Source organism: Apis mellifera, linkage group LG1 (assembly GCF_003254395.2).
Source record: "Apis mellifera strain DH4 linkage group LG1, Amel_HAv3.1, whole genome shotgun sequence".
NCBI classification, from domain to species: domain Eukaryota; kingdom Metazoa; phylum Arthropoda; class Insecta; order Hymenoptera; family Apidae; genus Apis; species Apis mellifera.
The window spans coordinates 25379634-25397309 of NC_037638.1; the positions used below are offsets into that span (position 1 = coordinate 25379634).

Below are 17676 nucleotides of genomic sequence, written 5' to 3' on the forward strand. Positions count from 1 at the left end.
AGTTTCGATGATTTATAATCTTTTCTCTCTTTAAAAGATTCGTTTTGAAAAGAATAAACGAAGGGAGCGAGACGAAATTTTCTGGAGAAAAATCTCGATACACTTAATTCCTACTCGATAACCAGCTCGAGTTGGACTGCGCAACTGGAAACCTGTGTGTTTTCTGCGATTTTTCTTAAGTAACATCGATCGCGATCCGTCACGCGAATGTCTCAATTCAGAAGCATGTAGCGGAGGAGGATGAAAAATACGAGCCACAGGTAATCGAGTACACACCGAGTACTATTTATAGGTATCTACGATCGCAACTGTTTCTCTGTTTCAACCAATACCTGTTAAATAAATCATTGGCCGGAATGATGCCTCGTTTGTAACGTAAACTTGTCTAATAACAGTCTGATGAATTGCTTTGCAGAGAGAGAGAGAGAGAGAGAGAGAGAGAGAGAGAGAGAGAGAGAGAGAGAGAGAGAGAGAGAGAGAGAGAGAGAGAGAGAGAGAGAGAGAGAGAGAGAGAGAGAGAGAGAGAGAGAGAGAGAGAGAGAGAGAGAGAGAGAGAGAGAGAGAGAGAGAGAGAGAGAGAGAGAGAAAAGAAAAAAAAAGAAAAAAACGCATAGATGTTTATCCGTCTGAAGAATTGCCGCCTGACCAGTTTATTAATCATTGTTGTTTTATTATCGTTCTCGCATTGTCTCGCATCACAGATGCTTATTCCCACACGTAAACCCCTCGTAAACCAGAAGAATATAATTCCTCGTAATAAATACAACAATAATTCGATAATAAATATTTCAACAATGTACACCTCTTGTAAAATAAAATTTCTTTAAATGTCGTACCGTTCAAAAAATCCTTTTTAATTAAAAAAAAAACAAAAGAGTATAATTCCTCGTAATAAATACTTCAACAATGTACACCTCTTGCAAAATAAAATTTCTTTAATTCTCGTGTCATATCGTTCAAAAAATCCTCTTTAATTAAAAAAAAAAAAAAGAATATAATTCCTCGTAATAAATACAACAATAATTCGATAATAAATACTTCAACATCTCTTGCAAAATAAAATTTCTTTAATTGTCGTATCGTTCAAAAAATTCCCTTTGATTAAAAAAAAAAATAATTCCTCGTAATAAATACAATAATAATTCGATAATAAATACAATATAATATACACCTCTTGTAAAATAAAATTTCTCATATCAAAAAAAATCATATCAAAAAATCCTTTGATTAAAAAAAAAAAGAGTATAATTCTTCGTAATAAATACAACAATAATTTGATAATAAATATTTCAACAATGTATACTTCTTGTAAAATAAAATTTTTTGTATCATGCCGTTCAAAAAAATCTCCTTTGATTAAAAAAAAAAAAAAAAAACAAAAGAGTATAATTCCTCGTAATAAATACAATAATTCGATAATAAATACTCCAACATCTCTTGCAAAATAAAATTTCTTTAATTGTCATATCGTTAAAAAAAATCCCCTTTAATTAAAAAAAAAAAAGAGTATAATTCCTCGTAATGAATACAACAATAATTCGATAATAAAGACTCCAACAATATACATCTCTGCAAAATAAAATTTTTCGTGTTGTACCATTCAAAAAATCCTCTTTGATTAAAAAAAAAAAAATATAATTCTTCGTAATATATAAATACAACAATAATTCGATAATAAATATTTCAACAATGTACACCTCTTGTAAAATAAAATTTTTTTAATTGTCGTACCGTTCAAAAAATCCCCTTTAATTAAAAAAAAAAAAAAAAAAGAGTATAATTCCTCCTGTAATAAATATAACAATAATTCGATAATAAATACTCCAAAAATGTACACCTCTTGTAAAAAAAAAAAATATAATTCTTCGTAATAAATACAACAATAATTCGATAATAAATACTCCAACAATATACGCTTCTTTCGAAATAAAATTTCTTTAATTGTCGTGTCGTATTGTTCGAAAATTCTTGCTCTCGTTAAAAAGAAAAATCTGGAGATTTTTGTTTTTCCCATCGAAAAAATATGTCCTGCCCGACAAGAGGAGATTAACGGCCCTAAATTAAATACCGATACAATAACGGTGCGGTGTTATTCGCCGTTCAAGGTGCAAATTTCCCGGTTTGAAAATACGATCCCATACTTTCACGTTGGCCTCCCCGTTCCAATGCCTGGATATCGCCTATCGCGCTCCATGGAAATAATATTCTTGACATTAATATGACCAATACGCGGCTGAGCCACGGTATTGCGACAGTTCATGCTAATGCATGTAAAACGCCTCTATTTTTGTCATACACCGCGCCACTGTTAAAGGGAGAAGTGTAATTATTACCGCATGAATAATTAAAGCGGTTCCCGATAATTATGATAAACAAGTGTCATAACTTCTTCCAAGTTCCGATTACGTTACGAAATGAAACGCGCGTCCACCAACGATCGAGATTATCCACGGATATATAAATATATATATAACAACCACGCGCCTTTTAACGCGTCCCTTTTTCTACGTTCACCCGAACGTTAAAATTTCTCAGAGAGAGAAGAGACCCGATCTCGTCTCTCCTCTTTTTTCTGGTTCGGATTCACGATTTAATCGAAAAGGATGGATCGATCGACGTGCAGGGAGAATCGATTAAACGCGCGAAACGTTGGAACGGCGACTTAATTGCAGGGCCAACGGTGTTGGGAAACCGACTGAGCTGTCGCCTATATATCGGCCAAGTGAACGGCTGCTCTCCCCTCGATTCGAGAAAAAGAGTAAGAGAGTGAGAGAGAGAGAGAAAGAGAGAACGAACCAACACAGCTCGAGATTCTTAAATAGTTAATATTCCTGAAGGTTGCCTATTAATAATACCAAGTGGCAGCCCATGCTGAGTAAACACGTAATCGTTCCCCCCTCGTACAACACGCTCCACTTGTGGAATCGAATCGGGGGTAATTGGGTATCGCCCGATTCAAACATTCTGAAACGCGAATGCTTCCATTCCATTCCATTGGATGTTGATCGAGACGAATCTCCGCCTCGATCAGATTTCTTTCTACAAATGTATCTAAAGATATGAAACGAAATAGGTTTGAAAATGAATTTGAAAGAATTCGATTCGAGAATTGGAATCCTGGAATCGATCGATTGACTCAAATTAATTCGAGTTATCGATCGAGAAGAATCTCTACCGATTATCAGATCAGATTTCTTTCTACTAATGTATTTACAGAATATGAAAATAGATTTGAAAATGAATGTAAAAGAATTCGATCGTCGAGAATTGGAATCCAGGAATCGGCCGATCGTCTCGACTCAAGTTAATTCGAGGCAGAGACAAATCTCGATCAAATTTCTTTCTACAAATATATCTAGAGAATAGGTTTGAAAATGAATTTGGAAAATTCGATTGAGAATTGAAAGTGAGATGACCGGTGATAAACAATTCCGTTTATCGAGGAATCGGCCGATCGTCTCGATCGACTTACGTTAATTTGAATTATTGATCGAGACGAATCTTTGCCTCGATCAGATTTCTTTTAAATGTATCTAGAGATACGAGAATAGGTTTGAAAATGAATTTGGAAAAATTCGATCGTCGAGAATTAGAATCCTGAAATCGGCCGATCGTCTCGATCGACTCAAGTTAATCTGAGTTATCGATCGAGAAGAATCTCTGTCTTGATCAGATTTCTTTCTACAAATATATCTAGAAATACGAAAATAGATTTGAAAATGAATTTGAAAGAATTCGATCATCGAAAATTGGAATCCAGGAATCGGCCGATTTCGATCGACTTAATTCGAGTTAATTCGGTGGTAATCGGATAATGCGAATCAATTTTCGATTGAAGAGACGGATTAACTGTTCTCTCGAGAAATAAGATTCGATTTCGACTCGAGATCCAATTCATCGTTGTTGAATTTCAGTGCACGAGATGAGACCGGAAGACATCGGGATCCTCGCGTTCAGAGGCGATCCCGACAAGCAACCATTCATGGTTGGTTACTTCAAGAGTTCCGGCATCAGAGAGTCGAAGGTACGACAGAAACGGGATGCCAGGAGAAGAAAGAAGAGCGAGTCATCGAGCCTGGATTATAGGAATAATCCGTACACCGGTAAGCGTAATCGTGAATTTTATTAACTTCGCGGATCGAAACGAAGCAGATTTTTCCTTCTTGATTCTCTCAACCGATGATATCGCGAAGAGAAAGGAAAGAATATATATGTAGAATACGCGTGCGTTACGAGTAAGATTAATTTTATCCGATTTTTCTTTCGATCATTCTAAATTGAACGATTAAGATAACTGATTAGACGCGTTTCACTCGCAAGAACTCGAAAAGATACAAACGAAAGGTTAACGCGAATCGTTGCTCGAATCGAATGGTTTGCTTGTTTTTAAAAAAAGAGAAAAACTAAACGATTAAAAGAGAGCATCATGTTGCAATTGTTGTCCAGATCCCGGTACGCAGTACAACTCGAGGACCTGCAAAATCCAAACGTTGTACGTGAGCTTCAGGGATCTGAAGTGGCAGGTAAGGGCGGCTTCACTTTTACAGCATCACTATCGGGCTCGAGACGCGGCTCCAGCCTCTCTGGAGTGTGCTCGCTTAGTCCGGCGACCGATGAATTATTTATTTTTCCAGGACTGGATCATAGCACCGGACGGATACGACGCATATTATTGCAGCGGCGAGTGCAATTTCCCTTTGAACGCCCATATGAACGCGACCAATCACGCGATCGTCCAAACCCTGGTGCACCTGGTCAGCCCTGGTAAGGTACCAAAGCCTTGCTGCGCCCCTACCAAGCTCTCGCCGATCTCAGTGCTGTATTTCCTCGACGAAAGCAACGTTATACTGAAGAAGTACAAAAACATGGTCGTGAAGAGCTGCGGTTGCCATTGATCGGCCGGGATTACCTCGGGCACGCGTGCACGAGTTGTTTCCAGTTGAACGTATGCGTATCGCGACGCCGCGCATCGAATCTCGACCGACTGAATCCTGATCCGCAACCCGCTGTTTCCCGATCCAGCAAAATCGTCAAATCGCTTTCGATTCGTCTTTCCTTTTTTCCTTTCTTTCTTTCTTTTCGATCGAGTTATCGGGGAGTTATATCGCATCGTTGTGAAAAATTTAAGAAAGATCGTGGAACGATTGGATCGGTTGATGAAGAAGGGAGAGAAATTGAAACGAAACCGAATTTAAGAAAGATCGTGGAACGATTGGATCGGTTGATGAAGAAGCGAGAGAAATTGAAACGAAACCGAATTTAAGAAAGATCGTGGAACGATTGGATCGGTTGATGAAGAAGGGAGAGAAATTGAAACGAAACCGCTGGATCGCTGATTCGGCTCGATTTTCGGTTCGGATCGAAAGAGGGAATATCTCTTTGAGCGTCGGTTCTTTGTCGCCCACGCGAAAACGACGAATGCCGATCGATGGCCGGTTAACGAGCGCCGCAAGAAAATCATCGGTCGTCTGGTGCCAAATTCTCGACTAGTAGATAGTGTAATTTCTCGAAACGAGTGCTTCCGTACTAACGATCGTTAATAATAATAATAATAATGATAATAATGATAATAATGATAATAATAATAATAATAACAATAATAACAATGATGATAATGATAATAATAATAATTATAATAATTATAATAATAATAATAATAATTATAATAATAATAATAATAATCTCGTCGCTGGCAAAGGTGAATGTTCGAATACGTTTTTTGGGAAACGATCGATCGACGAATACGTGCAATTCCAGATCTTTATCCGGTTTTAGTGGATATCGTTGTAATATACATACGTAACAATAGGGGAGGGGGGTCACAATTTTTATTCGATTTACTTCGAATCCTTTCTTCCTTTCTTCTTCTTCTTCTTCTTCTTACTTTTTCTTTTTTTTTTAATCTTAACTTAAATATCTCATCCAAACGTTCGGTCGGATTAATATAATCGCGTAATACGATTATTATTAATTTAACGACTTTAACGAACGAATTCTGAGAAGAAAAAAAGAAAAGAAAAAAAAAAGAGAGAGAGAGAGAGAGAAGTTTCCACTTGGTCTGTCGTATCATCAATCTTAGGCGAAGAAACAAACGAAAACAAAACACAACGCATCTTGTATCCGCGTTTTCGAAAGTATTTATGCATAAAGTAAACCTGCATAAAGAGCAAAGAAAAGATACTTCACTTTTTCTTGTAATTAGACTTATTTATGTTTGTGTAAGTAATAAAAGCATCCGTGTTTAATAGTCGTACGTATACAGGCTGTTTCGTAAGATGAAACGAATGAAAACCAAGTGAGAGAGATTCTTCGCAAAAAAAAAAAAAAAAAAAAAAAAAAAAAAAAGAAAGAAAGAATCGAATCGATTCTCGATTTACTTAGCGGAAATCGATTCGATCGAGAATCTAATTCCATCGTAACGTAGTCTACAGAGTAGTCGGGTAATTGTCACCTTGATTATTATTTTTTTTTTTTTTTTTTTTTTAAGCTACGAAGGATGAAGAAGAATTTATATATAGCGAATACTGCGCGGTACAAAACTGTATGGTACCAAGTATTACGGTATGATAATACCTAGTTTTTACTCGTTATTTATTAGGAAGAGAGAAAAGATTTTTTTTAAAAGAGATGTTAGAAGAAGATTTTATTAATCGTCGTAAAAGTATTTTAACGCGTTGAATTAACCGATGAATCCACAACAGTTTATATTACTTTTAAAGTAATTATTTTATATTCGTATATTTCCTTTTAATTTCCTTAAATCCCGTGTATCGTGATAAACAGCATCTGTAGTATTTTATCACGAAAGGATATAAAAATACATAAAATGTTGAGATTGAATGGTTTTGGAATTGAAGGGAAAATCCAATTCAAATCTAATCAAAACTGTTGTGATAAAAATAATAACGATAATTGCAGACAATCAAGTTCTCAGTCAATTAAATTAATTTAATACCGATTATACGATCGAATCTTTTCCACTGTATAATTATTGTAAATTAAATCTTTTTCTCCAGCTTCTTCCTCGTTCCGGGGAATGGAATAAATTCTCTGTAACCAAAATTTTATTTGCTTATGAAAGGAAAGATTCGTCGATGATCAAGTAGAATTATTTTTTTTTACTTTGCTAAAGTAAAAATAAAAATAAATAATTATCGGAGAGAAAAGTAAATATTTCGATATAAATAATACGTGTAATGGTATATATTAATAACGCGACGCACGATGTAAGCAAATGAAATAATATTAAAGAAGAATCCAAGCAAAGCGACGTTATAGAGGATTAAGATGGCGACAGTTACCGAACCACCCTGTACATACTTGCACACCCGTGTAACTCAACTTTCTATGTACATGTATGTAGAGTGTAAATGTATTTATATATACGTATATAGAAAGTGGAAGATTCTTTAATTTTGTAATGTCGCGAACTTCTGTCTAATGTGCGAAAGGCAATCAAATTTTTTGAATAAAAATATCACAAATACAATGTCCTTCAACCGGAGCGAAATATCACAATGATGCAATGAGAATTTAATTTTTAATTAACGTGTCCACTGCCCAACGAATTTTTTTTCATTATCTGTGCGCTGTGTGTGCCAACATACGTATTGTTCGAAATATTTTGAAAAATTTGTCAATTCGCCGTACACATCGTAATGCACATCCCGTAAAAATCCCGTCTTAATCCCGATTAAAATTGATAAATAAGCGCAGTGAACGTGTTAAATCGAACGAATAGTTTTTTCCGCCCACTCTTACGTTTTCCTTTTTTTTTTCTTTTTGTATAAATTTCCATTTTTTACAAGCTCGTAAGAAACATAGGAGAGTTATAGTCATACTTAATCGACACACGCGTGAGATTAAAAGTTTTAAATTATTCCGACGCGAAACTCGATTGTGCTGCCGCCGCTGCTCGAGAAATATGTGTCAGCGTTGTTTAAAAAGCGATTAACGAGCGTTTAACCGTGTGAATGGGAATGAAGAAGCATAGTCCATTTTAGCTCGTGGGATGCGTGAATGCCTTTGTGAATGCGATCACAAATCAATCGATGAATATAATAGTCTGTGGTATCATTAACACAATTTTTGTAATGACAATGTAAATATATCGTTGTAAATACGTTCTATAATACATACTACATATAACGTGTACAATGTATTTGTGTCAATTTCTTTTTTACCATAAATCAAATCATTTACACGATCTACATTGATAATGTTCTACATTGATCTCATGATTCTAAAATGCAAATGCTTCGATAAAGTAGAATCTATAATTCGATTCTATCTGTAGTTCACTTTATCCGTAGATAAGCAAAATATTCAAAAGAAATTTCGCATAATCTAAACTGAAGATGTTTCACAATTCTTAGCTCGATGTTTTACTTTTTTAAAGTGTTATGAAGTCAATGGCAGGCATATGATGCTTAACTTTGACCGAGTACTTAAAGATATCGATCGACGCGGACCCTCGACTGACCACCGGAAGTAAAGCACCAACCCGACGATTTCTGTTACTATTGTATGATACGGTCACTCGAGAAAGAACGAGTTATAATAAAAACATGATGACATTTCAAGTGAACATAGAAATGTAAAATGAAGAAGAAAAAAATGGAAAATCGTTAAAATAATTATAAGCGTTCGAAACAAAAAAGAAGAACTCGAGTAAAACAATTTATTTTTCGCTTCGAATTAGAGAGCTATCTTTGTACGAAATACGTCGTTATATCTTTTACAACATATTTAAAACTAAAAAGATATATGCGTATTAAATCTGAAAGACAATTTGTGATTTAAAGCGATAGAAGAAAATAGCAATGAATGCACAAAAATTGATAAAGTTTTCGACAAAGAAAGAAAATAAAAAATGAGAAATAATTGAAAAAATATTGGGGGAATATCGTACAAAATTTTTTAATACTTGTATTCCAATCTAATAATAATGATTCAATAATGCTTATAAGATTTAAAATTATAAATTTGCGTAATTTTTTCCTTAACATCTTAATTTTATAAAGATAATTAAAATATTATAAAAAATATTGAATTAATAAATATAATATAATAAAATATAGTTAATGAAATATATATTTCGAAAAATCAATTATCAGATTTCGCTAAATAATGAAAAAGTAATTACATATTGAGATCTATTTGAAAAGAATATAATTCTATTAAAATGTTTTATTAATCGATAAGTTGTATAACGATGTAATAAAATTAATTAGAAATTGATACCATCTTATAAGTCTATGAATATGTGAAATAAATATAGATAAGGAAAACAAGTAGTGCAACAAGGACAGAGATAGAATAAAAATGGTGAAATCAGCGCCATCTGCAGAGTGCCGCAAATAAAACATAGAAAAAAATGAGAAAAAGATAGAGATATGGTCAGAATAAACTATTAACGCCATCTCTTGATTTATTTCACAATCTTGATAAAAATATATAGTTTGAATTTTAAAACCAAGAGATGGCGCTGATTCTCAATTCTTCGTTCTTTTTACTTATTTTTTAATTATTTTACGATTTTCTATTTATTTATAAGTTTATATATTCTTTTAATTTATTTCTCATGTCTTTCAGTTTTTTTTTGACTCCAGAAATTGAATCCAATCATTTCCATAATACTGAAAGAATTTTGACCACTTTATATACACAACACTATTTTCAAAACGCGATTTCATTTTTAACGCAACACTAATATAAAAAATAATTGATATGATCGAGATGGAATAATATCATAACTCAAATTATCCTTGAAATCCACATTATTAAAAATTTATTTATTACTATATTGTAAAAGAACGAATATATAAATTTAAAAAATTTATATATTAATAAAATAACTAGAAAATAAATGAATAAATAAATGTAATAAAATATAATAAAACAAATATAAATTAAAAATCAAAAAATATATATAAAAATAAATAAATAAATAAATGAATAAATAAATAAATAAATAAATGAATAAATAAATTAATGAAAATATAAATTAAAAAAATAAATGAAAAGTAAATGTACAAATAAAAAATCAATTGATTAAATAAATAAATAAAAATAAAATTAAATATAAAACTAAACAAATGAATATAAATTAGAAATAAATTTAAAAATAAATCAAGAAATAAGTATAGAAATAAATAAATGAATGAAAATATAAATTAAAAAATAAATCAAGAAATAAATATAGAAATAAATGAATTTATAAGTAATTAAGAAAATAATGCAATAAAAAGATATTATTTAAAGAGGTAGATGAATAAATAATATATAATATATAACAGCATTTAACATATTAAATGTTAATTTCGAATAAATATTATAAAAATAAATAAAAAATAAATAAAATTATTCTGTGATAAGAAATTAAAATATTATAATATCGATCCTTCGCACACGAAAGTTCGTTAAGAAATGATCGGTCTCGCAATTTACCTCGTATTTATAGGTCGCAAAGACAAACGAACTTCGTCGAAGACATACGTCCTTTGTCGAATATACTTTTGAATATATTGATCAATTATATTATATTTGATCATTAAATTGTTAATTTATATCTCTAATAATTTATTATAATTATAAATATAATAATTAATATATATTTTATAAACTAAAATTAAATTTATTGTTTTATAATATTAATTTTCGATTTATAGTTGTGTTAAAATATTTTAAGTTATTTTATAATGATTTAAATTTATAAATCATAATCAATGATTTATAAATTTTTTAATTTTTATTATTTGTTTGAAGCAATTGAAGCAAAAAATGAATTTTCGATTTAACGTAACTTAACACGAACTAGCAGTAACTTCAACGATAATGATTGACAAAAATTGCATAAAGCAATTCAAAAACGTTAATTGTTTTTATTATTATTATTATAATAAATAGATTATTAAATAAACGAAATTAATAGTAATTTATAAATTTAATAATGGAATATGAATAGAATTGCTTACTGTATATCGAATTATTGGTTATATCACACATCTCACCACAATTATTTTCCACAGGACACTAACGTACGTTATAATAATCGAAGTCGTTTTTTGATTGGCTAACGTTAAAACAATTTTACAATCGAAATTATTCATAAAATTAAAATATTGCATGATCTATTTCAATTATTTTAATTAAATATATATAAAAGGAAATTATTATTTTATTAAATTAATAATTATTTATTTGATTTATATATTTATATTTTTTTTAATTAATTAATTTATTTATTTTTTTATTTTTTTATCTATTATTTACCAATTTATTCATTAGTGATTTATTTGTAAACTTTTTTATAGGTTTCTTTGCTTTGCTTATTTATATATGTATCAATTTATTTATTTATTCCTTCATTTATTTAGTGATTTATTTATTTATTCATTCATTTATCATATATCACTAGATATTTATTTTTTGAATTATTTACCTATCTATTTATCTAATATTTTCATTATTTATTTATTTATCTATTCATGTAATTGTATTTATTTATTTATATATATTCATAAAAATATAATTATATTTATTCATAAAAATATAATTAAACAGTTGAAATTGAGATATTATATATATATATATATATATTATATTTCAATTATTCGAAATATTGAATATATATTAAGAATAAATTATTAAAATTAATTTAATATAAAAGTTTAAAAAATAACAATAATTAAAATAATAATTTTATTATTATAATAAATAGTCAATATTTATTAGTAATAATAATAAATAAATTACTAGAAAAATTTGTGAAAACACACACACACACATACACATATTATACACATATATAATAATATATGTAAATGAATAAATAAATTGATACATATTCAAAAACAAAGAAGTTCATAAAGAAATTTAAAAATAAGTCAGAAAACAAGACAAAAAAATAAATTGGTAAATAATAAATAATAAATTAATCGGTAAATTAATAATCAATAAAAAAAGCAATAAACAAATTAATAAAATATGTATAAATCATTATTAAATTATTAAATTAATAATATAATAATAAATTATTAATTTTACTTAATTTTTTAAATTTAATTAAAATAATTAAATATAATATATTATGAAAAATTTCTACGTGATTTTGATTGTAGAATTGGCTACGACGTTAACCAATCAGAAAACTGTTATTCGAGTTGTGGCGCGTGGCATCAGTCTCCTGTGGAAAGTCATCGTGATAACAATCATTTTCGAGTACGCAGTAATTCTATTCATATTCTTTTATCGAATTTATAAATTATTATTAGTTTATTTTATATAATTTATTTATTGTAATGATAAAAATAATTAAAGAATTGTTTTGAATTTCTTTATCCGTTTTTTGATTCCGGAATTTCATTTATTTATCCTGTTGAGGTTACGATAATTTGTATTTCGTTGAATCGAGATTTAAAATCACTTTTTTCATCTTAGTATGATTTTTTTATACACTTGTTTTATTATTTTTATATTTTTGAGGGCTAAATTGTTGTTTGAGTCTTTTTAACTATATTAAAACAAATGTACAAAATCGTAAATTTATCAAATTAGATTAAATTTATTCTAGCAAATTAAATTATATCAATAATATATATTACATTTCCAAATATATTATTTTTTATATTTTTTTCTATTTTTCGTCAAATATGCTTAAAGTTGAAGATTATTTCTATATTGTGTTATAGATATTCATAATGATTAAACGTTTATTCCTGAATATGTGTAATTTGTTTGCTATATAGATCGTACGTAATATTTTCTTTCATAACATATTTTATTATTTGTATATTATTATATACGAATACGTATTTATTACTATAATTAGCAATCTTTTGAAAATTAGATCATTCTTTTTTCTTTATTTGACGAAAGTAGTTATGATTTTCTAAAATAAAGTTTATATTTGATTATTATTTTAATTTCATTGATTAATTTTATATATTTTATACAATTATTTTAAAGTTTATTTTTTTTTCATTCAGTTTCTTATTTGATTATTGATAATAATTTTAAAGATGGGAAAAATTTCAATATGGAGGCTATCGTACTTTTCCAAAGAGAAATTCATTATTTTTCTTGTATATTGTATATATTGTTTTTTTCGATTGTTTTTATTTTATTATTATTTTATTATTTTATTATTATTATATTATTATCATATTATTATATTATTATTATTTTATTATTATATTATTTCAAAATATATTTATAATTTTATAATGATTATTTTTATATTCATTAAAAATACAAATTTTAATACTTCTATTTAAATAATATATGAATTAAAAATATATATTCTATTTTTTTATATATGAAATTTGTAGTCAAAAAAGAAAAATTGATAATAATCCATAGATTAATAAAAAAATGATAATATTATATTTTATGAAACAAATAAATTCTTCAATAGAAGGGAGAAAAAACTATGGAAAAAATATTTTGTTTTTTTTTTATAAATTATACCATTTCTTTCTTTCATCTTTTTTCTTACTAGTATTTTTACTAATTTTAGTAATTATTTTAGTAATTTTATTTTCAGAGGACTTTTATAACCGTATGTAATATAGTTGGTAAATTCAGTGTTTGCTTCGTAATTTTTAATATTTTAGAATTTATGTTAGTTTTAATTAAATAATCGTAAAATTCGAATCAGTGTTTGTTCGTTGATTTAAATTAAACGCGTTATTTGTTTCTTATATTTTTTTAAATATTTGTTTTTTTACATAGGATAGAATAAGTATCAGAATAAAATTTAATAGTAATAAGACGAAGACATACTTATTTTTATATTTTTTTTATTTCAACTCTTTCAAATAATCAGTATTAAAATATTTAAAATGTTTTCTATATTTTGTTACAGTTTCCATTTCTTGATATTATTTGATGAATATTTTATGATGGATATTCTATGGATTACAGCGGCATTGATGGCAGTACAGATTCTTCGCATGTATTATTGGTGAGTGTATTTGTATTCCTTTGGTTTTTCAATCATGTCGTAAGATGAAAAATCGGAATCGATGATTGATTTTATACGTAGATTTTTGTATGAATATATGAATATAATAACAAACGGGTATTCATATTCTTCATTTATGAATAGTAATATTAGATATATTTAATATTTTAAATTTTATATATAGATATATACTAAGATAGATTAAAGATGAAACGTTTTGTAAATCTATTAAAAGAAAGATTTATCATTGATTTTAAATAAATTTTTGCATAGATAGATAGGATTAGGAATAGAATGGATTTTATGAATTTTTTTGTAAAGGGCATAAAAAGGCTATTTTTTTTTGAAATCGGTATTTCAGAATAGGATGAAATTTATAAAATATTATTTATCTTGTGTATCTCGTGGTTTGACACGTATATACGATCCTTTTCCACTAGGTAACTATTGCTCAGCAGACAAAAATAACTGCTGTACCGATAGCAGTGCAAGTAGCTTACAAATTTTTAATAAACATTTTAATATGATATATTTAAATATTATATTTTTTTATTTCCATTTATTAATTTTATAATTTATAAATATAGTATAATGATTTATAATGTTATAATTAATTACATTTATTAACTTTATAAATAAAATTTTTTGTTATTATATAAGATATCATTTATTAAATTTATAAATTTTAGAATTTTAATTTTAATTTGTTAAAATTTAATACTCAAGAATATTTTTACATGATAAAGACTGTTAATTTAATTTATAAATTTTTATCTCAATTAATTTTCTGAATGTAGATGGCACTGTATGTACACGAAAGCATAATTTTAACTGAAATTTTAAATTCAATATGTTATATGTTATGTTATATGTTATTAAAAAAATATCAATTTTGAATATTATAGGAATTATATAATATATAAATTGTTTTATATATAATTTTATAAATTTTCAATTATATTATAATAATATATAACTTTTATATAAAAATAATTAATTATATATATATATGCAATTATATTACAATAATTAAATAAAAAAAAATGCAATGCTTAATTATCGTAAAAATTGATTTTATCGTTGCATTATAAAATTTTTATAATAAAATATAAGTTTTTGGAATGAATCTAAAAGAAGCTTCTCATTCGACGATTTAGATAGGCACGTGATTTTTTAAACTGTATTTCAGCCAATAAGATTCAATCACGCTTGGTATAATATATTCAAAAATTAATTCAATCTTAGTTTTTACTTGTTCATTATTTGAAAATTTTTTAAGTTTTATTACAATATCTTTACACTATTGAATATGTATAAAAATATCTTTCATACGTTTTAGAATTAAAAAAAAAGACTAATTATAGTTCTCTTAAAATATCGTTGCCCTGAATTGATTTAACTGGAAAGAATATGGCTACTGCTCTCGAATCTGTTTCGATGTATCGCTGAACGATATTCTCGTTTCAAATCGATGGTCGTTTTCACGATGGACGGCGAACGTGCCGTGGACTGGATGTTCGTGCGAAATGACGATTTTTCGTGCTGACCATGTTTCTTATTTGAGAATTAACGTGCATCGATATATGCAATCGTGATTTTTGAGAGTTTCGTGCGAAAAATAGATAATAACGATTGTATAAAATCAACGAATCGTTAGTGGTGCTAATATGAAGTGTGTGCTGTGTACGACAGTAGTCTTCTCGTGTGCTTTCGTACCGCTGTCAACGAGAATCTGATTATTTGGATTTTAGATAAATTATAAAGAAAAATTTTATGAAACGAATAAGAAGCACGTCGTGAATTTAAGTTTAAAAAACAAAAAAATATATTATTTATTTTAACGAAATAGAATCGCGCAAGGTACGCCCCTTTTACAGGTGCCAATAACAATTTTGCAATATCAATCGAAAGAATCGACTAATAGAGACATTTCTCGAAGAAATTAAATTTGAAGACGTACCCAAAATTTCTAGTGTGATATGTTTCTGCAACTTTGAATTTAATGCCTATTCTTGGTTTTTCCACTGTTTCGCGCAAAATCGATAAAGAAGCTCGCACATTGCCCGTGGAGTGCAGAACGCGCGAGGAGAATTGCTGACAAAAATAGCAGAGTCCTCCGTAGACACAGTAGAAGAATATCCTTAGATTTGCTATTCATCCTTTGCATCATTTTGTTGTAACCCGGCATTATTTTAAGTGCAATTTTTAAGTACACTGCGTACAGCGCTGCATGTCGAGGGAACGCTGCTCGAAGTTTCAAAATATCGTGTCTATTGTAGCCTTGTGTGTGTTCCGGCACGAGCCATAAAGTTAGCCTGTGATTATTTAAATTTTTTCGTTACTGATCTTATTGTAAATATTCCGAATCGATGATTTGCATCTATCGAATAGACTGGAAATCGAAGGTGATATCGTTCTAATGTGAACAATCTATTCGTAAGTGATATTACGATCGTCTAAGCGCACACTCTAACCTTATTTCGAATGAAGTTGAGCGGTGTTCGTGCTACCTAACCTTCGCATTTTTTAAACGGATCGTTCGAATTGTTCGAAGTAAACTCGTAAATGTGCCTGATGATTCCGCGATAGAAGAAATAATCGTGTATACGTATCGAATAACGCGAAATACTTTGAACGTAGTGTCTCGCCGGCTATGACGAGAACAAGGACTCGTTTGAACGGATCGTTGCTGCAACCGTCGCGAATGCTGTGATTTCATTGAATGTGGAGTGCGATCTCGCGCCTCTTCGTTAAGGGCAAAACAGAGGAATCTGCCCTGAGCACGGAAAATCATACGTGTGACGGTGTGCCCGATACGGTCGTCCATGTTTTCGACGCAATGGATCGTAACGCGGGTGATGATCGACGTAAGGGCCCTGCCGGCGAGCAACATCACGGCGGAGCCGAATTTGAACACTTCTCCGACGCCTATGATTCCCGTCAGGTATGTACTTATATATAGATATCTTGTACATTTCAACTTTATTATTTTATTGAATATTTATAGAGATATTTATTTGATAGATTAGGAATTTAATAAAAATAATGGATATAATATTTCTAATAAGATAAAGTATTATAGATAAAGTAAATGCTACTTTATGGTACTAAATAAAAAGAATATAATATATTATATAATATATATATAATATGTAAATTATTCATTTAACATAATGTAATTACTTAACATAATAATATCGATATAAGTTTTGAGTTTCAAAATGATATATTAATGCTTTCACAGTTGTTAAGTTGAATTGATTTGAGGTTAGATTCTATTTGATAGAGAATAGAAGAAGTATATATAATTATGTTTTTTATATATATATATATATATATATAAAATATATATACAATTACAATGTATATATATTTAATATATATACGTGTAATGTATTAATATATATATATATGTATGTATAAGATTTGCTATTTATTTTAAAATATTACTGTTGGATTTTTTGATAAATCGTGTGCCATTAATGTTTAGGATTGTCACAAGTTTTATTCGGACATTATTCAGATTTTATTTAGATTTTATCGTTAAAGATGCATTTTTTAAAGATAATTTTTAGTTAATGCTATTTCTAACGTTTGTGTTTTAATAGATCTTGTACGAATCACATTATATTTTCTAAAATAAAAAAATAAATTAGTGTATTTACTATTAACTTATTATTTAACTTTTTATATATAATTTTCAAAATATA

General features: G+C 28.4%; 2 protein-coding genes across 20 annotated transcripts in view; both read left to right on the forward strand.

Moving 5' to 3' along the window:
- LOC410776 (protein 60A) overlaps window positions 1-8154 on the forward strand; it is a 33479-nt gene extending 25325 nt beyond the window's left edge. The window contains exons 4-6 of the mRNA XM_394252.5: window positions 3915-4103; window positions 4447-4523; window positions 4635-8154. Coding sequence (XP_394252.2) covers window positions 3915-4103; window positions 4447-4523; window positions 4635-4895 — 527 coding nt within the window. The 3' untranslated portion in view covers window positions 4896-8154. The remainder of the gene's footprint in view (window positions 1-3914; window positions 4104-4446; window positions 4524-4634) is intronic.
- Window positions 8155-15429: 7275 nt separating this feature from the next.
- The window catches only part of LOC408631 (patronin), a 66092-nt gene continuing 63845 nt past the window's right edge, over window positions 15430-17676 (forward strand). For 17 of the 19 annotated variants that reach the window (XM_006571647.3, XM_006571650.3, XM_006571651.3 and 14 more), the window contains exon 1: window positions 15431-16910. In XM_006571647.3, coding sequence (XP_006571710.1) covers window positions 16689-16910 — 222 coding nt within the window. In that variant the 5' untranslated portion in view covers window positions 15431-16688. Of the gene's footprint in view, window positions 16911-17676 lie in introns of all 19 variants that reach the window. The other 2 variants (XM_026442273.1, XM_006571652.3) reach the window with 2 other exon arrangements.